Source organism: Dromiciops gliroides, chromosome 1 (assembly GCF_019393635.1).
Source record: "Dromiciops gliroides isolate mDroGli1 chromosome 1, mDroGli1.pri, whole genome shotgun sequence".
NCBI classification, from domain to species: domain Eukaryota; kingdom Metazoa; phylum Chordata; class Mammalia; order Microbiotheria; family Microbiotheriidae; genus Dromiciops; species Dromiciops gliroides.
The window spans coordinates 52375635-52401598 of record NC_057861.1 but is presented as its reverse complement, the minus strand read 5'-3'; the positions used below and the strand labels follow the sequence as shown (position 1 = coordinate 52401598).

General features: G+C 49.2%; 1 protein-coding gene across 6 annotated transcripts in view; it reads left to right on the top strand.

The window, feature by feature from the left end:
- TCF3 (transcription factor 3) overlaps positions 1-25964 on the top strand; it is a 103536-nt gene that overhangs the window by 39665 nt on the left and 37907 nt on the right. For all 6 annotated transcript variants that reach the window (XM_043989524.1, XM_043989532.1, XM_043989549.1 and 3 more), the window contains 3 exons: positions 6474-6550; positions 7200-7293; positions 22763-22830. In XM_043989524.1, the coding sequence (XP_043845459.1) occupies positions 6474-6550; positions 7200-7293; positions 22763-22830 (239 nt within the window). The remainder of the gene's footprint in view (positions 1-6473; positions 6551-7199; positions 7294-22762; positions 22831-25964) is intronic.

The following is a 25964-nucleotide window of genomic DNA, read 5'->3' as shown; positions in this document are numbered from 1 at the left end:
AAATGAGGGGTGGGTGGTGTCTGACTCCAATGAGACGGTTATAAAAATACTTTGCAAGTACAAGGCACCCTGAAGGTGTGAGCTGCACAATGGGTTAATTTAGTGCTGGGACAAGATTAAGACAGAGCGGGCTTGTGCTGAGGCTCCGGAGGGTGCCCTGCCCTAAGGGAGACCGGTGGACTTCTGGGTCTGGGCAAGATATTTGGCTGGAAGGGCCTTTTCCCTCCTCATCTCTGGCTTAGCTCAAGTGCCAGTGCAGCCCAGCCTGACACTGTCTGAGCCACACTGGCCTATAGTTATCTGTGTCCCCTCCAGCTAGAGCTGGGGTCCACACCTTCCCAAGAGGTCTGTGGAAAGATTTCATGGGTTCTCTTAGTTTTGTTTTCATTAATCTCTCACTGAAATGAAGCATTTTGTTTGCTTGTTATTTCAAGTCCTAATTGGGAGGAGGGGTCCACAGACAAGGGCAGACTGACACCTGCCCAAGACACAGAAGGAAGGGAAAAGGCCCCAAGCTAGTGCCTGGACTCCCAGAAGGCAGGCCCCTTGCTAGGCTCCCAGCCTACCAGCTTGCCCATTGACTGGTGGGAAAAGCAAGAATGGGAGCAACAATGTTTAAATGTGTGATTGTAGCAGCCAGAAAGGGGAGGAATAGCTTGTAATAGTGTAGCCACTCGGCCTGGTCCCGCCAAAAGCCTACAGTAGGCAGAATACTAACTGGGTAGGCAGACCAAATGTTAACTGTGACATCGATTGGCATGAAGCCCCTGCCCAACCTTCCCCCCCAAGCACACAAGTACTACTTCCTCTAGAACCCCTTATCCCCTCAGGGAGAGAAAGGGACCTCCTAAGGACACAGGCTCCAGGGCAGAGGCCTGAGTGCCTTCTGTATCATCTCCAAGGGCTTGTCCGGCCTCCTCCTGGTCACTCCTAGTGATGTGGACATCACTGGCTTCTCTGTCTCTGGACTGTGGGTCCCTAGTGTGCAGGACCTGCAGTCTTATTCCCTCATTCTCTGGTCTCTTGGTGGGGGGGGGGGGGGGGGGGGGGGGGGGGGGGGGGGGTGCTCTTGCTTTTTCTCCTCTCCCAACTTTTCACCAGAGACTTGTCCTTCCCACAACATTTACCCCAGGGCTGGACATGTGGGAGAGGGGGCAGGTTTGGGAAGACATTTCAAATCTGCTTAAGTTTTATAGGGTTACTGGGGGGTCCTCCAGAGTCGGGGAGGACAATTTCAGGAAGAGCCAGTCCTGGGGCTGGGCAAAGGAAACCGTCTGTGTCTGACAGGGCTCAAAGGCCTACGAACATTCTGGGGAAAGAGTGCTGATGTACTTGTCCTATCTTTGCTGCTTACCTTGCTGGGTGGCCTTGGGCAAGTCCTTAACCTTCTCTGAGCCTCAGTTTCCTCTTCCGTAAAATGAGGGGATCGGACTAGATCATTCCCAAATCCTCTGATCACAAAGTGTTTCATTTCAAATCCCCCTTGACCTTATTGGGGGGGAGGGTGAGTGGGGAGGTGCAGCCTTGGTAGTCAGAGCGGATCAGAGCAGCAAATCGGCTTATTTTCTAACGCTTTGTCAGGAAGCTTCCAGTGGGATCTGGGCAAGCCCTCCCCCCCTCCCCCTAATATGTATGTCATCCGGGAATCTGCAGGAGATGGGGGGGGGTGATCCAAGAGGAGGGAATTCAGTGCACAAAGTGAGGCCTTATCTAGTATTTGTTGTTCCTACATGAAAGGAGCTGAGTGGGAGGGGCCAGGTTTTTCCTGTTTCCTTTCTCTCCCAGAAAGAATAGGTGCTGGGAAAGGCCTCAAACCATGGATCTGGAAGAGATCGGGCCACAAGTACCTACTGTGTGTTTGATGAGCCCTGGGAAAGGGGCTGACATTCTATTAGGGGAACATGGGGCTATGTGCAAAGTAAGTACAGCTAAGTTCATGGGGGGGGGTGGGGAGGGAAATCCAGGAAGACCCCTTGGAGGAGGTGGTAGTTGAACTGGGCTTTGAAGGAAACTAGGAAATATCTAGGAAAGAGGAGTGAGGAAGGCAGGCAGGCATCCCAGGCATGGACAAAGGCTCTGAGATAGGTGGGCCCCCCAGTGGCTTTTGGCCAGTTTGGTAGATGTTGGCTGAAGGACCATCCTCAGGCAGGTGTAAAATCGGCATCTGATGCAGAGGCAGGCCGGACCAGTGCATGTTTGGCTGGTCAGAGGCTCATAGCCCGGGCCCAAGCAGACCTCGATGTTGGCAGGCAAAGGCCCTTGCTCATTCTGGCATCCAGGAAACCTTAAAAAGAAAACTTGATAGCTCCCTAAACATGGTTCTTCCCTCTTGTCCCTTCTCTTGCCCCCTCTCCCAAGCCAGAAGCTGGCAGCTTAGATAGCAGGGACTCCAACCCCCCCCCCCCCCACCACCATCCCTCCATCACAGGGAGAGCCCAGCAAACAGCATGGCCAACCTGGGGAGGTGAGGAACCTTTAAACCATTCTGCAGACTGAGCTAGACCCATTCTTTGTACTGGGCTGGGCCAATCCAAGGATTATCATATATCAGCTCTCCTTAGTACTGGCATTAAAAAAAAGAAGAAGTAAAAAAAAAAATTCCACTCTTGACAGCTACATCTTATTCTATTAGTACGTTTTAATTAGAACATGAGCAAGAAACGCATTATGAATATTCATGACCTGAGTTATTAAAATGCATAATTAATCTGTGGGGGTTTTGATTTTAATAACTGTATTAATGGGAGTGGGGGGAGGAAGTCCCTATTTTTGTACCATCTGAATAGGGAGGGAGGCCTGCCAGGTATGGAAAAGGGTTCGCTTTTTTTTTTTTTTCCTTCCTTAAAATTTGGGTCCTGGACTCCCAGGATTGTGGTTCAAGCTGATAGCACCTGCAGCAGGTGTGGAAGATAAGGGCCAAGCTGACAGCTAGCCTCCAGCAGAAGGCCTAGGGGGCCCTTGTTCTGGGCCTGGGGCCTTGCTGCCCCCATTCTCTCCCTTAGAGGAGAGAATGGAGAAGGGTCTGAAGGAAGCAGGCTAGAGGTAGGGAGCCAGAAGCTGGGGCACTGAAGGGTGGAGAGACCCCAGGCCAGGGACCTGCCTTCAGAGAATGGAAGTAAGGTAGGTGGAGCAGCCCAGAGCTCCTTCAGAACCCAGAGGGGCCAGGGAATTAAAGGGCCAGCACTGGGGAGGGAAGTCGAGCAAAGGAAAGCAGGGAGGAGGCCCTGGGCTGCAGAACGGGGAGCAGAGGCTTTTGTCTCCTGCCTTGGATGGGTGTTTGCCGGCTTTCTGAGGATGAATTGCTTTAGAAAACACATAAGCAAAGCAAAAGTTGATTGTGGGAAGTCAGCGGTGGGAGAATTGGCAGCGTCCCCCAGTACCCGCGGTATTATTAGCGCCCCATCCTGCTCCGCACCATAATCACATTGGAAATTTTTGATTAGAAAACAAAATCTAAATGAGAAGTATGAATATTCATTAGGTGTGGAGATTAATATGCATAATTATGCAAATTAGACAGCAATTAAACACCAATTCTCTGGGGAAATGATTAACACAAAGGCACCGAAATAGAAGGATGTAATTTGAAAGAAGTTTCTGGTGAAATGAGCAGTGAGCAGCACTGGGGAGACAGATCCAGTGTGTTTGCTGTGATAATCGGCTGCCAGAGAGCTTTCTCTCCTTCCCCTGAAGCCCTGACCTGGCTGAATGATGAGGCGCCGGGAAGGGCTTCAAGGGCCCGGCACCCTCACTTTACAGAAGAGGGACTGAGGTACACCTTGTTACCTTAATCAAATCACTCTCCCACCCCTGGCCCTCCATTTCTCCATCTTTAAAATGGGCATGACAATTCCTAGGCCATTACCTTGGGGCTGGGGATACACTTTCTCATGGAAAGGGATGGGGTTGATGTGTGTCACCTTGAACCCTGCGGCCAAAATGCGTCTTGGGTGGCTCAGTCCTTTCTCCAAGCAGCCGTTACCATGTGGGCTGTGATAACGAGGGTTGGTCTCCCAGCTGGACCCCTGGCGCTGCCCCCGGCCCCAACTCTGACCCCACCCTGGGGTAGTTTGGGAGGAAGGGAGGTGGAAGAGCCAGGCCCAGAAGCAGGGACCCTTCTCCTTTCCCTGCTGTGAGGACAGTCTCTGCTCCCTTTTCTACGGTCCATATGCCTGTTGTGTCTAAAGGTGCTTTGCAACTCTGGTATCCCTTTCTCTTTGCTCAGGCCCCTTCCAGCCCCAACATTCTGGAACTGTAAAGGTGTGCTTAGGGAGGGGAATTAGAATTGGGGGGTGGCGGTGGCCAGATATCATAGGCAAAGGAAGAAAAATGCTAAGGAGGCTCCTTCCTGAAAACAGACTCTAACGAGTCTACTAGCTGGGGTCTGGGGTGTCAGCCTCCTGCTTATCTTTGTGGAGTGCCGGGTGTGGTGGTGGTAGCCGCTTGGTGTATATGGTGGTGGAGAGGCTGGGGCCTCAAAGCAGATTCTGAGCCAGCCAGGAAAGAATTCTGCCCTCCCCCCACTCCACATGCACATGTGTGATCCTGATCTCTCTCTCTCTCTCTCTCCCCCCCTCCCCCTCCCCCTCCCCCTCTCCCTCTCCCTCTCTCCCTCCCTCCCTCCTACTCCCTCCCTCTCTCTCTCTTCAGCTCTTTCCCTCCCTTCTTTCTCCTTCCTCATCCTCCTTTCCTTTTCCTTCTCTCTCTCTCTCTCTCTCTCTCCCCCTCCCTCCCCCAGCTTTCCCCACCCCCTTTCTTCCTGTGTTTTCCTATTACTCTGAATCACAAAGGACAGCATTTGGGGACTGAAGCTGCACTTCAATCCCTTTAAGACCAGTGGGGACCGTTTGACCCTGTTGTGTGCCCCGCCCTGGGGCAGAAACTCAAGAACTCTTGACCTAGAATTCTCTTGAAAATGTTCTTGGCCTTTAGTCCTGGTTTAGCTGATAAGTACTGAGACACCAAAGTAGGGTGGAGGTGTGGGCTTGGTTTGGCCATCAGGCGGCATGGCTTTGGGTCCACACTCTGCCACTCATTTACTGAAGGGTCTATGGCAAGCCACCTCCCAACTCTGGACCTCAATTTCCTCATCTCTAAAATGGGGATGACAAGTGGCACTCATGACCTCATTGGTGGTAGGTTATCATGAAATCTTCAGCTGTCTAAGCCTCAGTACCCTCATCTATGACATAGAATAAACCTTGCCAAACTGCCTTCCCAGGCTGCTGTGATCAACACTATAGAAATGCAAGCTGTCTTTAAGCCCAAGGTTCTCATCTGTGAAATGGGGACATAATCCTTGCTTTGCTCACCTCCCCATGGCAGGCTTCTTAGAAGCATAGCTCACACAGTGCTTTTGAAATCTGTGCAACTGTGAGCCATCAATTTCTTTTTTTAAAAAATTATTGATATTTTTCATTTTTACATACTTTCATTTCTAAATATATGTTCTTCCCAAAGACCTACCCTCCATAAGATGACAAGAAGAAAAATTGGAAAAGGACAAAGACAGAAAATAGCTAAACTAAACAACTTCTCAAGTAAATTTGGTAGTAGTTGGGAAAGTCTCACCCATAAGTCTCTTTCCTCTGTAAAGAAAGGAAGGAGCTATATCTCTTCTTTGGCACCAGACATGGTCTTTATAATTTCACCAAGTTCAGTTTTGTTTGTTTTTGTTCTTTCCATTTCCATTGTAATCAGTGTATGTATTTTTTTCCTGATTCTGCTTACTTGACTTTGCATCAGTTCATAGAAGTCTTTCTATGATTCTCTAATTTTCATATTCATTGGTTCTTAAGATATAGTAATATTCCATTTTGTCCATACCCAATAAGTTGTTTAGTCATTCCCTAGTGGTTGGGCATCTACTTTGTTTCCAGTTCTTCAATAAAAAACGAGAAGCCATTGATTTAAATTTAATTTTTTTAAATGATATTAAGTGGCTACTGTGTTCTAAGCACTGTACTAGGCTCTAGAGTCACAAAGATGAAAGACAGTCCTTGTCTTCAGGGAGGACACAACAGTTTTACAAATAGTTATATGGGGAGGGAGGGAGAAAAATCTGAAATTGGAAAGCTTGTATAAACAAAAGTTGAGAACTATCTTTACATGTAACAGGGAAAAAAATAAAATACTTTATTAATTTAAAAAACAAAAAACAAATAGTTATGGTGCCAGGAAAATGGAGAGGGTAGTAGCTGGGAGATGAACCTTAAAAGAAAATAGATTCAGAGAGGCAGAAATTTGGGTGAACTCACAGGGGTGATTGAGAAAGAGAGTGTGGAGTCTGAGGAGTAGCTGGCAGTCCAGTTTGGTTAAAACTCTACTGAACAACTAGCTCTGTTTATTATCGAGCATGTTAAGGATGGACTCACTGGCAAGAGTGGGGAGACAGTGCCTTAGGTGAGATGTGACAGTAGAAATTTTGATACTAAGAATAACCCTTTCCCCTCTTTTTTTTCCCCCTTTGGTAGGTTTGGAGGAGAGAACAGGCTCTGGGTCATGGGGAACAACAGGAGATCAAATCAATTCCTCATTCGACCAAGGAAGGGTAAGGCCCTATCTTATGTGACTCGGTTTCTCAGTACTTCTGGCTTCCATGCTGGGAAGCTTTCTCTTAACCTGCCTTTGAAAGGGCATGGACTGAAGAGTGAACTCCCATCCAAAGCTCTCCACCCACCCCCCACTCCCCTCCAAGGCTCTAATGCCTCATCATTTTCTGGCTCCTCCCAGCCTAGCCATTCTCTAGCTGATCTGCACTAGCCCACCTGGACCTTGGTCCTAATTCTAGCCCTAGCTTTTGGGAAGGTTGAGCATGGTCCCAAACTGAATGTATCCCTGGGAGATGGACAAGGGATTTTTCTGTTCTTCCTCAGTTGGCAGAAGAAGAGACAGGGACCAGAAAATATTCAGTGACCTTACTCAAGGGCATGCAGCAAATCTGTGGCAGATCTAAGACTAGTTCAGTGTTCTTCCAACCTCACTCCCCCATTTTCCTTCAAAAAGGGAACCTATTTTTTAAAAGACTTGGAAGGTTTAATATGATTAAACTAGGCAGATGGTCTACTTAAATAAATGACCGCTCCTAACTTCCCATGCATCTTTGAGACTAGTGTTTGGCATAGGGACCAAACGTGTATCTATCTGTGTGAAGCTCATGGGACGTTCTCTGTTTCCCACCCTTGTCTTCCCTACACCAGGCTTACAGTGAAGGTTCTCACTACACAGAGCCTCGAGACCTCGCCTCTCACAATAGCATATCTTCAACGTCATTCCTGGGATCTGGACTCGTAGGTGAGTGGTCCTCCAGTGTGTATAAACATTGGTCCCCACAAGTGGGTAGCTAGGCGGGGCTGGGGTCAGGGAAGAGGTGTGCTTTAGGGGAGAGGGGCAGCCTCTGGTCAGGAGTAAGAGTGCCCAGCCTAAGTTCATTGCAGAAATGTCATTTGGTTTGACTCTCTTCCTGGCCAGTGAAGGGATCTTGCCTCTGGTCAGTCAGTCATTCAGCAAACATTTACAGAGCAGGCACTCTAAGCCACCGAGGGTGGGGGTAGCAGCGGACAAAGATAAATGAAATTCTGTCTGTTCCTACCCAGAACTTTCAAGGTAGAGCCCTTTAGTTATAGGCTTATGACTATCCCCAATCATTCATTCATTCATTAACAAACATTTATTAAATGTCTATCCTATATAGAATATTGTGCTGGACACTAGGGAAAATGCAAAGTTAAAACAAGACATAATCCTTGTGTGCTTAGGAAACTCAGTTTGTAAACCCAGAGAACTGATCTGTACTAACCTACACCTGCTAAATGTACTGTAGGAGCTAGAAATAAAGTGCTGTTTGAAGTTTAATGAGGCTTAATCCAATCAGAGAAGGCTTGCTGGAGGAGGTGACATTGGAGGTGACCTTTAATGGGTGAATAGGAATTCAGCAGATGCAGATGGGGGATGGGTATTCAAGGCATAGGAAGTACAACTGGAGAAACATTAGTTGCTCATGGCTAGGATGAGCCGATATAATAAAAATGACAGTACTAGCTAAATTATATATACCTGAATTAAAATAACTAAAACTTATCCAATACTGTATCAAACTCCCAAAAGAATATTTTATAGCTCTGGGAAAAATGATAAAATTCATACAGAAGAACAAGAATCACAAGAAAAGTAATAAAAAAGGTTGGGGGGAGAAAGGTATCGAATATCAAACTGTATTACAAAGCAGTAATCATTAAAATGATTTGGTACTGGTTAAAAAAGAAATCTATTAGTGGAACAGATTAGATATACAGCATATAGAAGCAAGAAATATTGTAGCATACTTTTCTTAAAGTCTTCCCTGCCCCCCCACCCCACCCCCCCCAAGTAAGGGGAAGGACTCATAACAAACTCTTAACACATTTCTGGGAAAAGTGAACAGCAAATATTCTGGCAGAAATTAGGTTAAGATCAACACCTCACACCATACACTACGATAGAGAAGCTCCAAGTAGATAAATGACCCCTCTCTCCCCATATGTCTGTATATGTGTACACACACACACACACACACACACACACACACACACACACACACACACACACATATTACATCATAAATTAGAGGAGCAGGGAAGAAATTATCTTGTGGATGTGTGGATACGGAATGATTAAATAAATGAAAAGAAGATGACACAAGACAAAATGGACAGTTTTCTAACATAGTGCATAAAATTGAGGCTCAGGGAGCATTGCTTCCAAAGCACAGAGGCTAGCAAGTAAAGTGTGTATTTCTGTCCATAAAGTCATTCATCTTGACCCACACCCAGAGTGTATAGAGGGAAAATAGTGATAAGAATAATCTCTCATGTGCAAATCTTTGCAAAGTACTGTGCTGTCATGCTCTTTATTAGATCTTCAGAATATTCATTGAGTCTGGAGGGGCAAGAATAACTTGTCAGAAATCACACAGCCATCAAGGGTGCAGACTGTCAGAAGTGAAAATCCTTTGTTGGCTGGGCCCAGTAAGGCCAGGAGACACCTGTCCTAGCCTCCTTCCCTAACCCACATTCCACACACACTTCCTTAGCAGAGGGAAATGGGGCCACATTGGAACCACAATTGGGACCAATTGCAGCAGGCTAGATGCTCCACTGAGGAGTGAACCCAGGAGTCCTATCCCCTAGACCTGGGTTTGACACAGCAGTTTGTCAGGCAGGGCCAAGATTTAATTACACTCCACTAGGGAGGTGACTAGAAATCAGGCCTGAGAGCTGTTGTGTTGACTTTCTCTGTGTCTTGGTCTCCTTCCTTCCTCCTTCCCTACCTTGCTAGTATGCTCTTTGTCATTTGACTGGACATCAACCATTATTGGGGATGGGAGGGAGGGAGGGAACGAGCATTTATATAGTTCCTACTATGTGTCAGGCACTGTGTTAAGCCATACCTCAATATCTCATTTGATCCTTACAACAACCCTGCAAGGTAGGTGCCATTATGAGGCAAACCAGAGCTTAAGTGACTTGCCCAGGGTCACAGCTAGGACTTGTCTGAGGTCAGATTTGAACTCAGGTCTACTTGACTCCAGGCCCAGCACTCTATCTGCTGTGCCCAGCTGTCTCCTGTTGGGAATGTTGTGGAAAGTGATACTCGGGTATGTCAGGTTGGATTAGATATAAACAAAAATTTTGTATCAACCAGAGTCATCCAAAAGTATAATGGGCGGCCTCAGGAGACAGTGAGCTTCCTGTCCTTGGAAGCTTTCATGTGGAAGTTGGATGATTCCTCGTTGGGCAGTGTAGTAGAAAGGACCATTCCCCGGGGACAAGTCAGATTGGACGTTCCCTGAGGGTCTGCGTGATGCACTTAACAGTCAGCGCCACTTTCGGCTTTCTCTTGGCCTTGGGAGTCCCACTGAGACAGCTTCATTTCCCAAGCTCTGACCAAGGTAGGGGGGCCTGGGATTGAGGTTGTCTATGTAGGCCAGGGCTTGCAGCTAGAGAGCCCCAGTGGGCTCAGGTCAGAAAGTGCCAGGATACAACAGGGACTGGCAAGCTGCTGTCAGGGTTTCTCCTGTCAGATTGGCACCCCGATGGGCTTTTCAGTTCCTCTTGGAGTGAGCACACTTGCCCCACCTCCTACCAGCCCTCCTTGTCCCCTCACATGTGGCTCCATCCCTCTTGAGTGAGTGCGCAGCCATTTATTGTGCCCTCTCGACCAGAGTGCTTGTCTCCATGGGACCTCTTCTGGGACTGCTGAACATCAGGGCTGGGAGGACTCTTAGAACACAAGACATCAGGGCTGGGAGGACTCTTAGAGCACAAGACATCAGGGCTGGGAGGACTCTTAGAGCACAAGACATCAGGGCTGGGAGGACTCTTAGAACACAAGACATCAGGGCTGGGAGGACTCTTAGAACACAAGATATCAGGGCTGGGAGGACTCTTAAAACACAAGATATCAGGGCTGGGAGGACTCTTAGAGGATAGAAAGGCAGAGCTGTGTGAAAAGAACAGCCTCTGAGCTGGATGACCTAGATTCAGATCTTTTGTCCATAAACAAATCACTTGAAATTCCCTGGGCCTTAGTTTCTTCATCTGTAAAATGAGAGGGTTGGACAATATGGGCTTGGAAGTCCCTTTACATCATTAATCTTATTTTCCTATGATCACTTATTTTAAAGATAAGGAAACTGAGGCACAGTAGAAGCAATGACTGTCCCAAGATAACTAGAATCACCATTAAGCCCTGTACCCCAGAGGCTCTTTGGTGGTGTTAGGGTCCTCCCACCCTGAGCCCCAGTCCTGGAAAAGAAGTAGTAGAACCCTTGGTTGAGCCCAAACAAGAGTTGAGCCCAAGGGGTCCCTGGAAGGCAGTGGTTGCTGCTGATGTGATGGCGACCAAGCTCCTGGGAGGCCTTCTTGAGGGAGTGTATTAATAAGTATAATGCAGTAATGATAATCACATCTAGTAATACCATCCGCTCCGCGCCTCCCGGGAAGAGCTGGGGACTAGCGGCGCCGGCACAGGATTGAAGGCCTCTCAGGGATTGGCAGATGTAGAGGTCAGTGCCCAAAGAGACCCCAGCCCAGCCCCTGCCCCAGGCTCGGGGTCATCAGAGCCCTCCTAGGCCTGGCTTCTTTCTTTGCAGTGTTTTGATAGAATCCCTCTTGTTTAATGCAACTCTTGTGCATCCATCCTCCCATCTGCCTCGTCACAGACCCTCACTCCTTCCTGTCTTATGGAAGGGGAAACCGAGGTCCAGAGAAGGGTATCAAGAGCACATTTTAAGTGGATGACAGACCAGGGGCTCCTGTTTACTGGTCTGAGGCACTTGTTTGTCACAGCACACACCTCCTAGGTCTCGTGGGACAGACATGTCGCTATTCCTGGACTGCCATGAGCCTGGTGTGTTCTGGAAACAGCCCTCACCTCGGAGTCAGGAGAGCTGGGCCCTAACCCATGCTCTGTCGTTTGGTTTTCTTGGCCAGGATACTGGAGTGGTTTGCTATTTCCTTCTCTACCTCATTTGACAGAGGAGGAAACTGAGGCAAATGGGGTGAAGTGACTTGCCCAGGGTCACACAGCTAGGGTCTGCAGCCATATTTGAACTCAAGAAGAGGAATCTTCCTAATTCCAGGTCCCAACCTCTATCCCCTGCCCCACCTAGCTACCCTGCTCTGCCTACAGGATCACCCACTTGAATGTCACCTCTCTGCTCCTTGTTAGTGTAAGCGGAGAGGGGTTGCTTCTTCCTTCTGGGCTCCCAGCTCACCCTGTGATTGCTTAGGTCTGCTTTCTTCCAGGGATCTTTTTGGGAATCCTCCGGGTAGACTGGTTGGGAAAGAGCAGGATAGCAGAGGTCAGAGTGGTAATACAAGGAACCAGTTAGAGGGGCCCCTGAGCAGAGCCAAGGCTGGACTGCAGGTTCAGTTGAATTGGATTGGATTCTGGAAGAGGGTAGAACCCCAATTCTTTCTTTGATAAGGCTACTCACTCCCATGCTTTCCTCATAACAGCCCTACAAGAGAAAGAAAACACTGAAGAATGTCCCCATTTCAGAGATGAGGAAACTGACTCGCAGAAGGGGCTGTGATTTGCTTAGGACAGTTCAGCTAATGCTTGTTAAGGCCATAGTTTCAACCAAGGGGCCTTGGTTAAGACTCTGCAGTCAGGGCTGCATCATAGAACCTAGAAGCACCCTAAGTATTGTCTTCTTCCTCTCCATCTCCTTTCTCCAGATTTCATCCCTACTCTGGTAATTGGGTTTGATCTGGTGACATCTCCAATACCCACATGCACATGGCTGCACACACTGACTTACATAGGTCCTGGACCATTCCCAGACACAGCCTGACCCAAACACATGTATGCATGCACTGTGACGGGAATTTTCCTTCTTCAGGGGAAGAAAAAAAAAACTGAATCCTTGAAATCTGTCACCCTGATGGCGTCCCTTCCCCGGCGGCGGGAGGGTTGGGGGTGGGGAGGAAGGAATGGGACGCTTTAAACAGCAGGGAAACTGATAAACCATAACAGATTTCTTTCTAGTTAATTATTTCTAGTAATTAGCTTCTTTTCAGAGGCAGGTTTCTAATCTTGTGTGTATTGTGCACAGCAACGAATGGGGTACGTCCCGGACAATGGCTTAATCTGCCCGTGGAGCTTCAGTTGTCAATAGTCACATCTTTACATCCTTTTTAAAAAAAAATATTAAGGAGAGTGGCTATTTCTATCTGGGTGTGCGTCTCAGACACTCCCTCTCTCCCTCCCTGAGCTCGGCACCAGCTCATTCCATCCCTAAGCCCCTCCAAGCCTTTGCTGATGCCGCCTTTATGGGCCTGGGGGCTCCTGGGAGGGCCCAGCCCAGCCCCAAGCATACAAGTTCAGCTTGTTGGAGTTCAGGACCCCAGGGAGCAGAAAGGGGAGGGAGAAGGAGCCTCCAGGGACCCCATGGATGGAGCAATTGGAGACCATCCGTGTGTGGTATCCCCTCCCTCCTTCCTCAGGGCCCCCAGAGCCATGCCTGCACCTGCTTTCCTGTGGTGATGAATCAGTAGATAGGGCCCACACAACCTCACTTGGCCCTCTCAGCTTTCTCAAGTCAGAAACTGAGTCAGAGGGGAGGGGGAGAGAAGACCAGGAAAGGAGATAAGTGTGCCTGGGTTTAGAATGGGGAGAGACAGGGGATGTTGGGGGCTTGGCCAAGGCACCCAGGGCCTCTGTTTCCAGGTCCACACCTTTGTCCACTCCACCATCCTGCCTGAACTCAGGTTGTTTGGGAGTGTTTTTTTGACATCCCCAACTGTTGAGTATGCCGGATCAACTCCATGAAGTGGAAAGAGTCCAGGAATAAGAGAGGGGATAAACATTTAGCGTCTACTGTGTGCCAGGCCCTCTGCTAAATGCTTTACAAATATTATCTCACTGGGCCCTCAGAACTACTGTGCAAAGTAGGTGCTATTATCCCCATTTTTACAGTTGAAGAAACTGAGGCAAACAGGTTAAGTAACTGAATCAGGGTCACCCAACTAGAAAGTACCTGAGGTCACATTTGAACTCAGGTCTTCATGACTCAAGGCCCAGTACTCTCTCCACTGCTTCACCTAGCAGCCTCAGAGTCAGGAAAGCCAGGTTCTAGTTCTGACTGTGCCATCGGCTCACTGTGTGACTGAGTAAGGGGGCAGCTAGGTGACACAGTCCAGGACGACCTGAGTTCAGATCTAGTCTCAGTCATTTAGTAGCTGTGTGACCCTGTACAAGTCACTTAACTCTCTTTGCCTCAGTTTCCTCTTCTGTAAAATGAGTTGGAGAAGGAAATCACAAACTACTCCTCTATCTTTGCCAAGAAAACTCCAAATGGGGTCATGGAGAGGTGGACACGACTGAAACAACTCAACAACAAGAATCAGTATTTCCCTTTCTCCCTCCTTCTAGCTAAGATCCCCTCTAGCTCTTACGTCTTGTGTTTCTTCGTTCCATTCTCAGCAACTCCAAAGAAACAGCCAAGCTAAATTCAGTCATTTCTTAAGTCAATCAATTGGCCAGCATTTATGAAGCGCCTGCTGTGAGCTGCATCCCCCCCCCCCTTTTTTTTTTTAGTGAGGCAATTGGGGTTAAGTGACTTGCCCAGGGTCACACAGCTAGTAAGTGTTAAATGTCTGAGGCCGGATTTGAACTCAGGTACTCCTGACTCCAGGGCCGGTGCTCTATCCACTGTGCCGCCTAGCTGCCCCTGCATCCCCTTTTAGGAGGTCATTTCATAGGGGAATTATTGCTTCCTGGGACCTTCCATTCTATATAGCGTCTCTCCCCCAACTTCCCTGGGCTGGGGCTGGCTTAAAAGCATAGAACTGTAGAACATCAAGGTAGGATGCTGAAACCTAGAACGTACAACTCTGAGTTTGGAGAGGCCTGGAAGCACAGAAGTGTTGGTTGGCGGGGACCCCCAAGCAGACTGTTAAGACAGTATGGCATAATGTCTAATGGGTGTCAAGGTTCAGATGGAACCTTGGATACCTGCTACCTGTGTGATGTTGGCGCAGTCATTTGATCTCCGAGTCTGTCTGCTCATCTATAAACTGAGGATAATTACTCGGATTCTACTTCACAACGACGTCATGAAGATGGTACTTTGCAAGTCTTAGAGCTCTGCAGAAATTTGTGTTATTGCCACCCGTGAGAAGCCATGTGGTGCAGTGGGACAGTCAGAGGATCTGGGTTCAGATTCCCCCTTCTGACACTTAACTCCTGGTGGGATTTAACCTTTCTTGGCCTCAGTTTCCTTGTGTGTTAAAAAAAAGATGGGGGTAGGGGCGGCTAGGTGGCGCAGTGGATAGAGCACCGGCCCTGGAGTCAGGAGGACCTGAGTCCAAATCCGGCCTCAGACACTTGACACTTACTAGCTGTGTGACCCTGGGCAAGTCACTTAACCCCCATTGCCGTGCCAAGAAACAAAACAAACAAAAAGATGGGGGGGGGGGGAGAGAAGTTGCTCCAGAAGAGTGGAGAGGGAGGGGAAAGGTCACAGACAGACAGCATGATAGGTTCTCTCCAGCGGCTATCTAGTCCACATACCTCCCATTTTACAGATGGAAAAACCGAGGCTCCACAAGATTAAACAACCTGCCCCTGGGCTCAGGCAGCAGGAGGAGGATTGGGAATTTGTTCCTGTTGACTCCCTGATCCTATATTCTTTCCCCTCTGCTAAGAGGGTGGGGGCTGGGATTAGTTTCCAGAGAAAGGCCATATCATTGGGAGCAGTTTATGGGTGCCAGAACCTCGTATCTTGGAACACGCACCAAGCCAAGCACCCCACCCAGGAACCAGGCCCGGCTCGGGTTCAGGGTACAGAGCTGCACAGTGAGGCCGAGACAGCGGCATGTGTCTGACACCAGGTCAGTGGGAATCATAAACTGAGTTCCCAGCAGTCCATTCTGCACCCTACAAGTGTCCCCCCCCACTTCCCCCAGCCACTTAAAAATGCAAATCTGCCCAGTCAGTTTTAAACACTTCCAGCTTTTGAAACGGTTAAAAACAAATTTGCTTCCCACACAGTATCAGGGGGTGTGTTATTGCTGAAGAAGTAGGGGATCCGTTCCTCTCCCCTCCCCCTCCCTCTCCTCCCTCCCCTCTCACCACCCCTGGCTAAGGCCCAGGCCCATTAGGCTCTTGGGAATAGAGATAAGATAAGGTCCCTGATGGTTTTATTTCTTTATTATTTTACTTGGGTTTAGTCCTTACTTCCTGATGGAGGCAGCTCTGGCCCCTCCACTGTGTGCCCCTGATATTTGGGGCAGGGGCAATGGCTAGACAGAACCAGGTATACGGGCCAGAGGCGTAGGTAGGTAGGTACATCACTGCCCAAGGCCATGGTTTAAAAAAAAAAAGAAGAAGAAGAAAACACTGCTGATTATACTGTCCGACATCGTCGTCATCAATATTAATTAATTTGGGGAGTGATCAGTCCTGTGATGTCACTGGAAGACCTCCCAGTTAGGAAACTTCCTCCGCCAGCAGAGATCGGCACTCACTTGGCAGTTATGTCTTAGACACCTGAGAAGGGAATTGAAGCGAGAAAGTCAGAGGACCTGGGTACATCCAGCTAGCCTCTGACACCCTTCGTGATGCTGAGCAAGTTAGAGAACCTCCTTGGGCCTCGGTTTTCTCATCTGCAGTGTCATGGGGTTGGCCAAGCGTGGTGGCACACACGCCTGGGATCCCTGCTGGCTCACTGGCTGAGCCTAGTGGGATCCCTGGAGCCCCTGGGAGTCGTGCGCTAGAATGAGCTGAGCCAAGGAGCGTCTCCAGTAATACGGTTAAGCCCCCCACGGTCAGGGGCCGGGCTAATTTAACAGCCAACCCAGGTCAGAAATGGAATAGGCCAAAGAAGTGGGCCTGGGCCTGTGAATGGCCACTTAGTGTCCAGTCTGGGCAAGATAGGGAGATCCAGTCCCCTCCAAAAAAGCTGATGGGGAAAAGGAGGTTGTCTGGACATGTTCTGAGACCTGGCTCTCCCTGTGACTGCCTTGCCTTGCCCAGGGTCACAGAATGGGAGTCAGAGGTGAGACAAACCTGGCACCGAGGCTGGCTCTAGCTACCACTCCATGCTGTCTGTTGTTGTTGATACCGATAATTTGCATTTATTCACTTGACTGGAAACAATTCTGTACTTGGTGTAGATGGTGTTCTATCCATTTTACAGATAGCTAGACTGAGGTTAGAGGCAGTATGGTAGGCTTGGTGGATAGAGCACCTGGAGTCGGAAAGATCCGAGTTCAAATGTGACTTCAGACACTGGCTGTGTGACCCTGGGCAAGTCACTTATCCCCTATTTATCTTTTTCTCACACTGGAGAAGGAAATGGCAAACCACTCCAGTATCTTTGCCAAGAAGACCCTGTGTACTTTTTTTTTTTTAAGTGAGGCAGTTGGGGTTAAGTGACTTGCCCAGGGTCACACAGCTAGTAAGTGTTAAGTGTCTGAGTCCAGATTTGAACTCAGGTACTCCTGACTCCGGGGCCGGTGCTCTATCCACTGCGCCACCTAGCTGCCCGGACCCTGTGTACTTTCATGTAAAGCCAGACGTGACTGATCCACAACAACAAATTGAGGTTCAAAGAACAGGAATGCCTTGCCTAAAAATAAGCAACCAGGCTTCTGGATACCAGTGGACTTACTGACATTTGGATCTCTTGACTCCTGCCTCTCGGGGCTGTTTGGGAAAAGCATTGTGTAAACCTTAGTGTGCTGGAAAGACAGGAACTGTCTCTGACCTGCTCTGACTGAATGTAGGGGGCTTTCCCCAAGGCCGTACCACATCACATAGAAGGTAGTCGATGGCTGGCTCTGCCCCACGTGGATGCGTGAGCCTCTTTATCCCCCCAAGTCTGCATCGTACTCCCTCTCGCAGCTCCAGCTGTCTCGGGCCCCCTTCTCCCTTGTCCTGAGGGGAGGAAGCAGACTCCCTGCAGCACTGGGGCACATGGGACCCAGGGGGCAGGGTGGTCTGGGAGAGAAGGGGTGGATTTTGAGTGAAAGGACCTGGGCTTGGATCCCTGAAAGCCTTTGTGACTTTGGGCAATCACCAAACCTTACTGGGTCCCTCTCATCTTCCCCCCACTTCCTTTCTTGTAAATTGATCCCTTTCCCACTGAGAAGGGTTTAGCACTAGAAGGACCAGATGTATGTTTGCCTGCCTTGGGAAGGTAGTGAGCCTCCTATCGTTGAAAGTGATCAGGCAGGAACTGGGTGACTGCCTTTCAAGGCTGATTTTGCAGGGATTGCTCCGCTAAGTGTCAGGCTGGACAGCATGACTGCCCACGTGGCTCTGTTCTGTGAGTTAAGCCCTGAACTGTTAGGGCTCCTGTGTTCTGGGGTTCATCACAGACCACCCAGCTTCTTCCTCCTCTCTGAGGAAGGCTGTGGCTCACCAGCACAGATGGGGATTCAGGGTCTGGGCAGGGGGTCCCTGGACAGAGGTGACTGGGCATTTTCTGGTCACTTCCTTTCCTCCATCGACCAGGGCCTGGGGGAGGCAGATAGCTCTCCCTTTCCTCCAGCCTCCTAGAAAACCCTCTGGCCCCGGCTGGCTGAGTGGGGGGCCCAGTGCTGCATCCCCAGTAAAGCCCCCTCCTGCAGCAGGATCTCTTGATGTCCGTCAGACTCTGGCCAAGGCAGAACACCCTGCCTCCAGCTCCCTGGGTTAATTGACTGGGAAATTAGCCCTGGTTTCTCAGGATCTGAGATGTTCTTCAGTCTAGTTTCAGGAACCTCTCCCTCCCCCCATGGGGGCACACCTGGGCATCCATGAAAAACGTTCAGGGGAGGCCTGGGGGAATGGGAGCTTCCTCCCCTCTCACTTCCCTGCCTCTCCTGTCTCCATCTTTCCCTTCTCCTAAATCTCCCCTTTCTCCCACACCTCTTCCTTTCTCTCTCTCCATCTGACTTCCCTTCCCTCTCTCCTTTGCCCCTGCTCTCTCCCATCTCTCAGCTTCCCTTCCTTCTATATCCCCGTTGCCCTCTACTCTTAAAAGGCCTTCTCTTCCCCTTTTCCTTTTCGGCACCACCTCCCCCCCCCCAATCAATTTTCTGAAGCCCATTCAAACTGAAAAGGGAGATGAAACCATGTGGTATAGATTGAAAACAGGAGTCCTGGCTGCCCTGTGAGTCAGGGGGAGGGGCTCCTCACCCCCCTCCAAGCACCACTCAGCACCAGTGCAGGATACAGTCATTGGGGGATCTCTCTCTCCCTCCCCTCTCCCTTTCTGTCTCTGTCTCCCTCCCTCTCTCTGTCTTTTTCTCCCCTTCCTCTCTTGTCTCCCTCTCTTTCTGTCCCTCTCCCCCATTCCCTGTCTTTCCTCCTTCTCTCTCTCTCCCCCTTCTTTTCTCTCTCTCCTTCCTTTCTCTCCCTCTCCCCCTCTGTCTTTCCCCCCTTCTTTTCTCACTCTCCCCTCCTTCTTTCTCTCCCTTTCCCCCTCTTTCTGTCTCTCCCCCCTTCCTCCCTCCCTCTGTCTCTCCCCCATCTTTCCTTCTCATCTAAGTTCTCTCTCCATGTCTTGCCTCAGAATTTCATTCTCAAGCGTTTCCCCTGTAGATTGTCAGTCCATATGGGATCCAGACTTTCATGGAACCTCCTCAGACCTGCTGTCCTCAAATCAAAGGTGCCGTGACAGCTCCCAGCTTTCATCTGCTCCTCATTACTACAGATTCTTAAGACATTGTGGTCACGTCCTCACACCCCCAGGAGGCCCATCTTATCTGCGGGGGCCCCCCCCCCCCCCCCGCCACACACACCAGTTCTTTGTGGGTCAGAATCGGGTCCAAAATCCCAGTTCCTTCTTTTAGTTCCTCCACCTTTTGAAGAATGAAATTCTCATGAAGGCAAACCAAGAAAGCAAGTGGCTGCTCTGCTTTGGGCTCTGGCGGACATCTGGGTGATCACAGGGCCTCCCTCACTACCCTCTGTGTCAGGCTAGCAGTCAGCTTCCTGTGCTTCTCGTCTGCTTCCTAAGTGGTCTGGTCTGTGATACGTACCAGGGGCTGGAGTTCTTGTGTTTTTGCCTCTGTTGGTCTTCACCCAAATGCTCTCCTCCTTGTTCCTGGTATTTGTGGCCTAGGTTTCCTTACTTTGGTCTATCTTCTTATTGTATAGCTCTTCCTCCTTCTTGTGCCCTTCCCATTCCTCCTTACTTGTGTGTCTGTGTCTGTGTCTGTGTGAGTTGTTCCTGACACTCGATGGGAGGAGTCATTATCTTGGACAAGACCAAGTGTAAGGGTTAACTCTAAATCCCTTTCGCTCTCTGAGACTCCTCGAGTCTGTCAAATGGGGACAAACGCCTTTGCACCTCCCACCTCCTGGAATTATTTCAAGAACTCTTGGTGGAAAGAATGGAGACAAAAGGCCATGACGCCAGAGCGCTGGATTTGGTGTTAGGAAGACCCAGGCTTCCCGTGGCACCTCTGCTGTCTAATGCTTCTGTTACACCTGCCACACACAGGCTGTGCGCCTCAACTGTCTACACTTTAGTGAGGTGAAGAGTGAGGGATATAAATAGTGACTTCATAGAGTTCTGTCAAGGCTGAAAAGATCATGGAAAGTGCTTTGTACATTTTAAATGACTGTGTAAGCACCCATTGATGCTTTGTTTATTTGGGCCTACCTGTGGGACTCCCCGTGATGAAGTGCCCTTTCCCATTGCAGATCAGTGCCCTTCCTGCATGTTATCCTTTGGACTTGCCTGCGGCCCTGTCTCAGGCAGGACCCAAACCCAGGACTTCTCAGGTTTAGAGGTCAGTTGTCTCTCCACTGTCCCGTGGCATCAAACACAAATAAAACTTGTTCTCTGCTAGCCACACACTGACTGACCTAGAAAATTGCAAATCAACATGATCTGCATTGTATTCTTATTTGTTAAACATTTCCGATTCCATTTTCATCTAGATCCTGTTAGACACCTCTGCACTGCCACTGTTGTTTTTCTCCTCCTCCTCCTCCTCCTCCACCACCACCACCACCACCACCTCATCGCCATCATCATCATCATGACTGAACTGAAGAAAAGCCCAAGGCCCCATATTGCTCCTCTAGTCTCTGGTCTTGGCAGATTCTTAGCACTCCTAAATTCACTTTGTGGCAGTGTCAGATCACCCTGTGGCTGATGTCATCAAATAGGGCTCTCCACTAATGGTAGTGGGTGCAGTGGCCAGAGGCCTCTTAGAGTCAGGAAAACCCGAATTCCAATCCTGCTTCAGACACTCTCTGCGTGACTCTGGACAAGTTACCTGACCTCTGCCATCTGTAAAACAAGGGGGTCAGACTAACCCTTCCTAGCCCTAAATCTCGAGTTCTGTGGCCCTCCCAAGTAACAGATGAGAGAGGCTGCAAAGGCATGGCTTATGGCTTCACCGGCCTCCAGAGTTTGGAATTTAGTTCCAAATCCTGCTAAAGCCAGTAGAATGGCCGCCAGTGTAGACAGTCTGCAAAGCACTTGAACGTAGATGATCTCACCTGGGATGTTCTAGCCCCTCGGCCCCAGTTGACATACGTTGGCCTGTTCCTCAGAAGGAACACTTGCTGGGCAGAGATCACAGGCGCACAGTCCAGAGTTGTTTCCCATTACAGAAGAACTATTCACTTCATAGTAAGTGACAAGCCAGTTTCCTTGCTGCATGTTGCATAGGATTCAGAGTGTACATACCCCACAGGCTTCTTCAGGATGTGGACTGGAGAAAGCTTGGGGGAGGAGAGGTTGGTTTTATTTGAAATATATATTTTTAAAGGGGGGGTGTCCACTTTTGGTGGTTTGGTCCCTCCCATCTCCATCCCATACCTGCCTACAGTCTCCAGTGGCCCCAAGTCCCTTCTCTCTCTAAGTCTTGATTCTGTAAATGTTCATTCATTGACTGACTCTCAGATTTTCCCCTTGTACAGAGTGGTGGATCAGTTGTTCTGCTGAATGAATGAATCTACAATCATTCAGTCAATGGCAGTCACTGAATCTATAAGCATTTATTAAGCACCCACTTTGTGCAAAGCCTTGTGCGACTGCTAGAAGCTGGTTTCTGGGTAGGGAAGTCCATGTGGTTCTGAAGGCTAGAGAGACGTATTTGTGGGACCCTAAAGGACACAAGTGGCTCTGCAGCCACTGCCTGCAGAGGCAAAGAGCCTCTGCTTCTGAGCCCCTAAGATACCAATTAGTGCTAGCTTGGTGAGATCCTGTTTTGTACTTTATGGGTTGTGTCATGTTGAGCCAACCCATCATGGAATGGTTATCACGTGTGTGCATGTGTACTCACATGTGTGCATGCATGCATATATGTCCTGACCTATGATTGCTGATTTCCTGCATCGGTTTGTATTTTGAGATAATAGGTTGCCATGACCACAAGTCTTCACTGACAGTTTGAAAAGAGGAGGTGGATGCAGGGGATAGAGTAGGACCCCAGCTGGTTTTGCCTTTCCTCCTCCTTCTCCAGCCCATGCTTTAAAAGGCAGAACTTGTTGTAGAACTGGGAGGGCCCTTAGAACACAGGATGTCAGAGTTGGGATGTCTCTTTTTTTTTTTTTCTTTTTTTAAGTGAGGCAATTGGGGTTAAGTGACTTGCCCGGGGTCACACAGCTAGTAAGTGTTAAGTGTCTGAGACCAGATTTGAACTCAGGTACTCCTGACTCCAGGGCCAGTGCTCTATCCACTGTGCCACCTAGCTGCCCCCTGGGATGTTTCTTAAAACACAGGATGTCAGAACTGAGAGGCCCCTTAGAGCACAGGATGACAGAGTTGGGAGGTCCCTTGGAACACAGGATGACAGAGTTGGGAGGTCTCTTAGAACACAGGATATCAGAACTGGGAGGCCCCTTAGAACACAGGATGTCAGAGCTGGGAGGGCCCTTAGGACATGGAAGACAATTTTGAAGTTATCTTGTCCAATCTTCCTCATTTGACAGATGGGACAGTCAAGGCCCAGAGAGGGGAAATGTTTTTCAGTGACTCATGGGGAACACTGGTGGCAAATCTGAGACTAAAAGTGGGGGGCGGGCAGGCTTCTCCTGACTCCTGTTGTAAGGTGGCCTCTACTTCTTACCCTGGGCTTGAGGTGATGGTGGAGAGACAGAGCAGCCACTGATGCTCCCCTAGGGTGGGAGGCCAACCCAGCTGAGTCCTTGTCCCCATCATGAGCCTCCCCTAGGACTTTGAGCCAGGCTAGCTCGCCTTGCCATACAGAACCAGGGGCCCCGTCCTGCCCACTGATGTTCACCAGGGAACTTGCTTTCTCTCCTCTAGGGAAGAACAGTGAGAGAGCCTCATATTCAGCCTTTGGGAGAGACCCTGGGATGCCTGGACTCAGTCAGGTAAGTGACGGGAGAAGAAGCAATAGATCTGACTGGTTTGTCTGATGGGTGCGGGGAGAAGCTCAGCCCTGCACCCTGGGCCCTGCATGGGAGAAGATCAGAGGGAGATGATCTGAAAATTGGGATCAGGGCTCGGGTGCTGGGCCAACACCTTCATTCCCTCCCCCAAAGATGGTTGGCTGGCCCTGAGGCTGTCAGGGCTAGGGGAGCCTGCTCAGCCAAGGCAGTGGGTAGCTTTGGAGGGTCCGAGGAGAAGGACCCATCTGGCAACCAGTTCTGCGGCCTCCTTCCTCTTTGGGGCCAGGAGTAGCCCTGCACCTCTGGGGTTCAGGTTCCCAACCACCAGAAACAGCCTGGATCAAGATTTTCCAGGACTGTGGGGAAGGGGAGAGTGACAATTCGTCCTCTTTTCTGGAGCTGAGCATCCCAGTGTGGAGCTTGGAATAGAACCAAGGGACTGGGGGCCGGGGGAGGTGGGGTTCACTGGGGTGACCAGAGAGCTGCTTGAGCTGGGATTGGGAGCTGTGGACTGTGTTCCTCACATCAAGATGAGAGTTTGCCAGATTTCTAAAATGGCCTCCTTAAAGCAATTTGCCACCTTTAGAATATAGGATATGAGAGATGGAAAGGATATTAGCTCATGCACTGGGAGGGGCCTGTCCTTGGACACAGAGTCAGAGCTGGGAGGGCCCCTAGAACCCAGGATAGCAGAGCTGAGAGGCCCCTTAGAACCCAGGATGGCAGAGCTGGGAAGGCCCTTAGCTCCTGGAACAGTGTTGAAGCTAAAAGGAAAATTATAAGAGAGAAGAGCCATGGAACACAGTGTCATGGAAAGACAGGATTCTTGGAGATTTGAAAGAACCAGGGAAAGGGGGAAGGGTCTTGTTTAGGCACCAGTGGCCAATGCCACCTCCAGATGCCATTACCCTTGGCCCGGCCTCACTCTCTACCTTGTCTGCTCGGCTCTTTACAGGTTTAGGTAACTCCCTCTTTCCCTTTTTTTTTTTTTTAAGCCCCTATTTTAATTTTGCACAAATTTGTCATAATTTCCTCTTCTCTGAACGGAGAACATTTCCTTTTGCTACGCCAGCTGCGCTGGCTCCAGGGCTGGCCGCGGTGAATTTAATTTACCACCGAAGCTGTGAAAATAGCAGCGGGACAGGTGCCAAAGGCCCACGAGGGGGGATTTTTTATTTTTAATGTTGTCATTTGGCAGAGGTTTGAATTTGGGGGCTGGGGAAGGCCTGGATAGCAGGGAGATCTTCTCCCCCCCCCCAAAAAAAAAAAAAAAGGAATGGGAAGGCGCCTTGGTCCCACCATGGAGCCTAGAACTGTGGGGTTTCCAATTCATGATTCTTTGCCATCGTCCAGACACCAGCATTTCTGTCATTTGTTTTTATTTTTATTATTATTAGGCTTAGTAGATAGCCTGACTTGAACCTTGGAAGACCTGGGTTCAAATCCTGTCTCTCATGTATCCTGGCTGTGTGATCCCACCCAACCCACTTAACCCCTCAGTGTTCCAGGCAGCTAGGACTATAAGTTTCTTTTTCTTTTAAAAAAAAAATTGTTTTTTCCCGATTACATGTAAAAACAATTTTAATGTTCTTTTTCCAAACTTTGAGTTCCAGATTCTATCCCCTCCTTCTCCTCTCCCATCGAGAAGGCAACCGGTTTGACATGGGTTATACTTAGTAAGATTACAAACTTCAGAGAAGCTGCCAACCAACATTGGCAGCGGTCAGGCGGACTGGCCGACCCTGGGCCTCTTCTCAGAACCATGATTTTAAATGCATCAAATAAAATAATAGATTCCATTTCTATAGCCCTTAGAGGGTTACAAAATGCTTTCTTATTTCATTTCCTTGGAGGGAGCCAGGGCAAGCTTTATATATTCCATAAATGCTCCTTTAAAGTGCTATGTGGGGGCAGCTAGATGGTGCAGTGGATAGAGCACCGGCCCTGGAGTCAGGAGGACCTGAGTTCAAATCCAGTCTCAGACACTTAATACTTAACTAGCTGTGTGACCCTGGGCAAGTCACTTAACCCCAATTGCCTCACTTAAAAAAAAAAAGTACTATGTGAGGGTATCATCATTATTACTGTTCTTGTTATATCCCCATTATATGGATAAGGAAACTGAGGCTTAGGGAAGAATTATCACTTGTCTGGGCTCTATGGTCTAGTAAGTTGAAGGGACAGAATTCAAACCTCTACCTTCTGGTTCCCGTTTCAGTGCCCTTTCCAATGTTCCCACTTATATCCTCTCTTTCAAAAGTTGGAGAAAAATGGTACCCTCCCCTCCTGAACTGTTGCCAGAACAGGAGCCCAGCCAGGAAGGACGAGTGACCTGGCCAAGGCTGCACATCTGTTCAGTGATGGAGCAGGTTTCCCGCTTCCTGGCCCAGAGGACTTCAGACTTACAGAACTTTCCCAAGCAACATCTGCTCTTTTATTTCCTGGGAGTCCCAGGATCTGGGCCAAGTACAGTGACCCTCTTGGGTCCTTTTCCTCTTTGACAATGAGCAGAGTTTGAACTCGCATCCTAAGAGTGCCGTGCTGTCCTATTCCCCAGAGTCTGGAATCCCACCATAGGGTTCCTCCCCAGGAGGCCTCAGGCCTTTTAGCCTGCTTGTAGAATTAGAACTGCTCTTGTTTCAGCTTACAGTGTTCTTTTCGAGTGTTGTTGAGTCATTTTCAGTTGTATCCAGCTCTTTGTGACCCCATCTGGGGTTTTCTTGGCAGAGATACTGGAATGTTTTGCCATTTCCTTCTCCAGCTCATTTTACAAAGGAAGAAACTGAGGCAGACAGGGTTAAATGACTTGGCCAGGGTCACATAGCTCCTAAGTATTGAATTTGGGGTTTCCTGACTCCAGGCCTGCTGCTATATCCACTGAGCCACCTGGCTGCCCCATTCCCACATTAACCTAAAGGAAACAGATGTGGAGGTAGTCTTTCATAGACTAATAGAAATGAGGGAACCTTAGACCAAAGATTATCAGAGCTAAGAATGATCAGAGAGGGGATCAGCTCTTGTTTGCTCACAGCACCGTGTTATTCTTGGTCGAGGGTCATCCTGGCCCTTGGGGAGAATTGTTAGCTTGTGAGAGAGGGAGCTAGAGGCCTATGCTT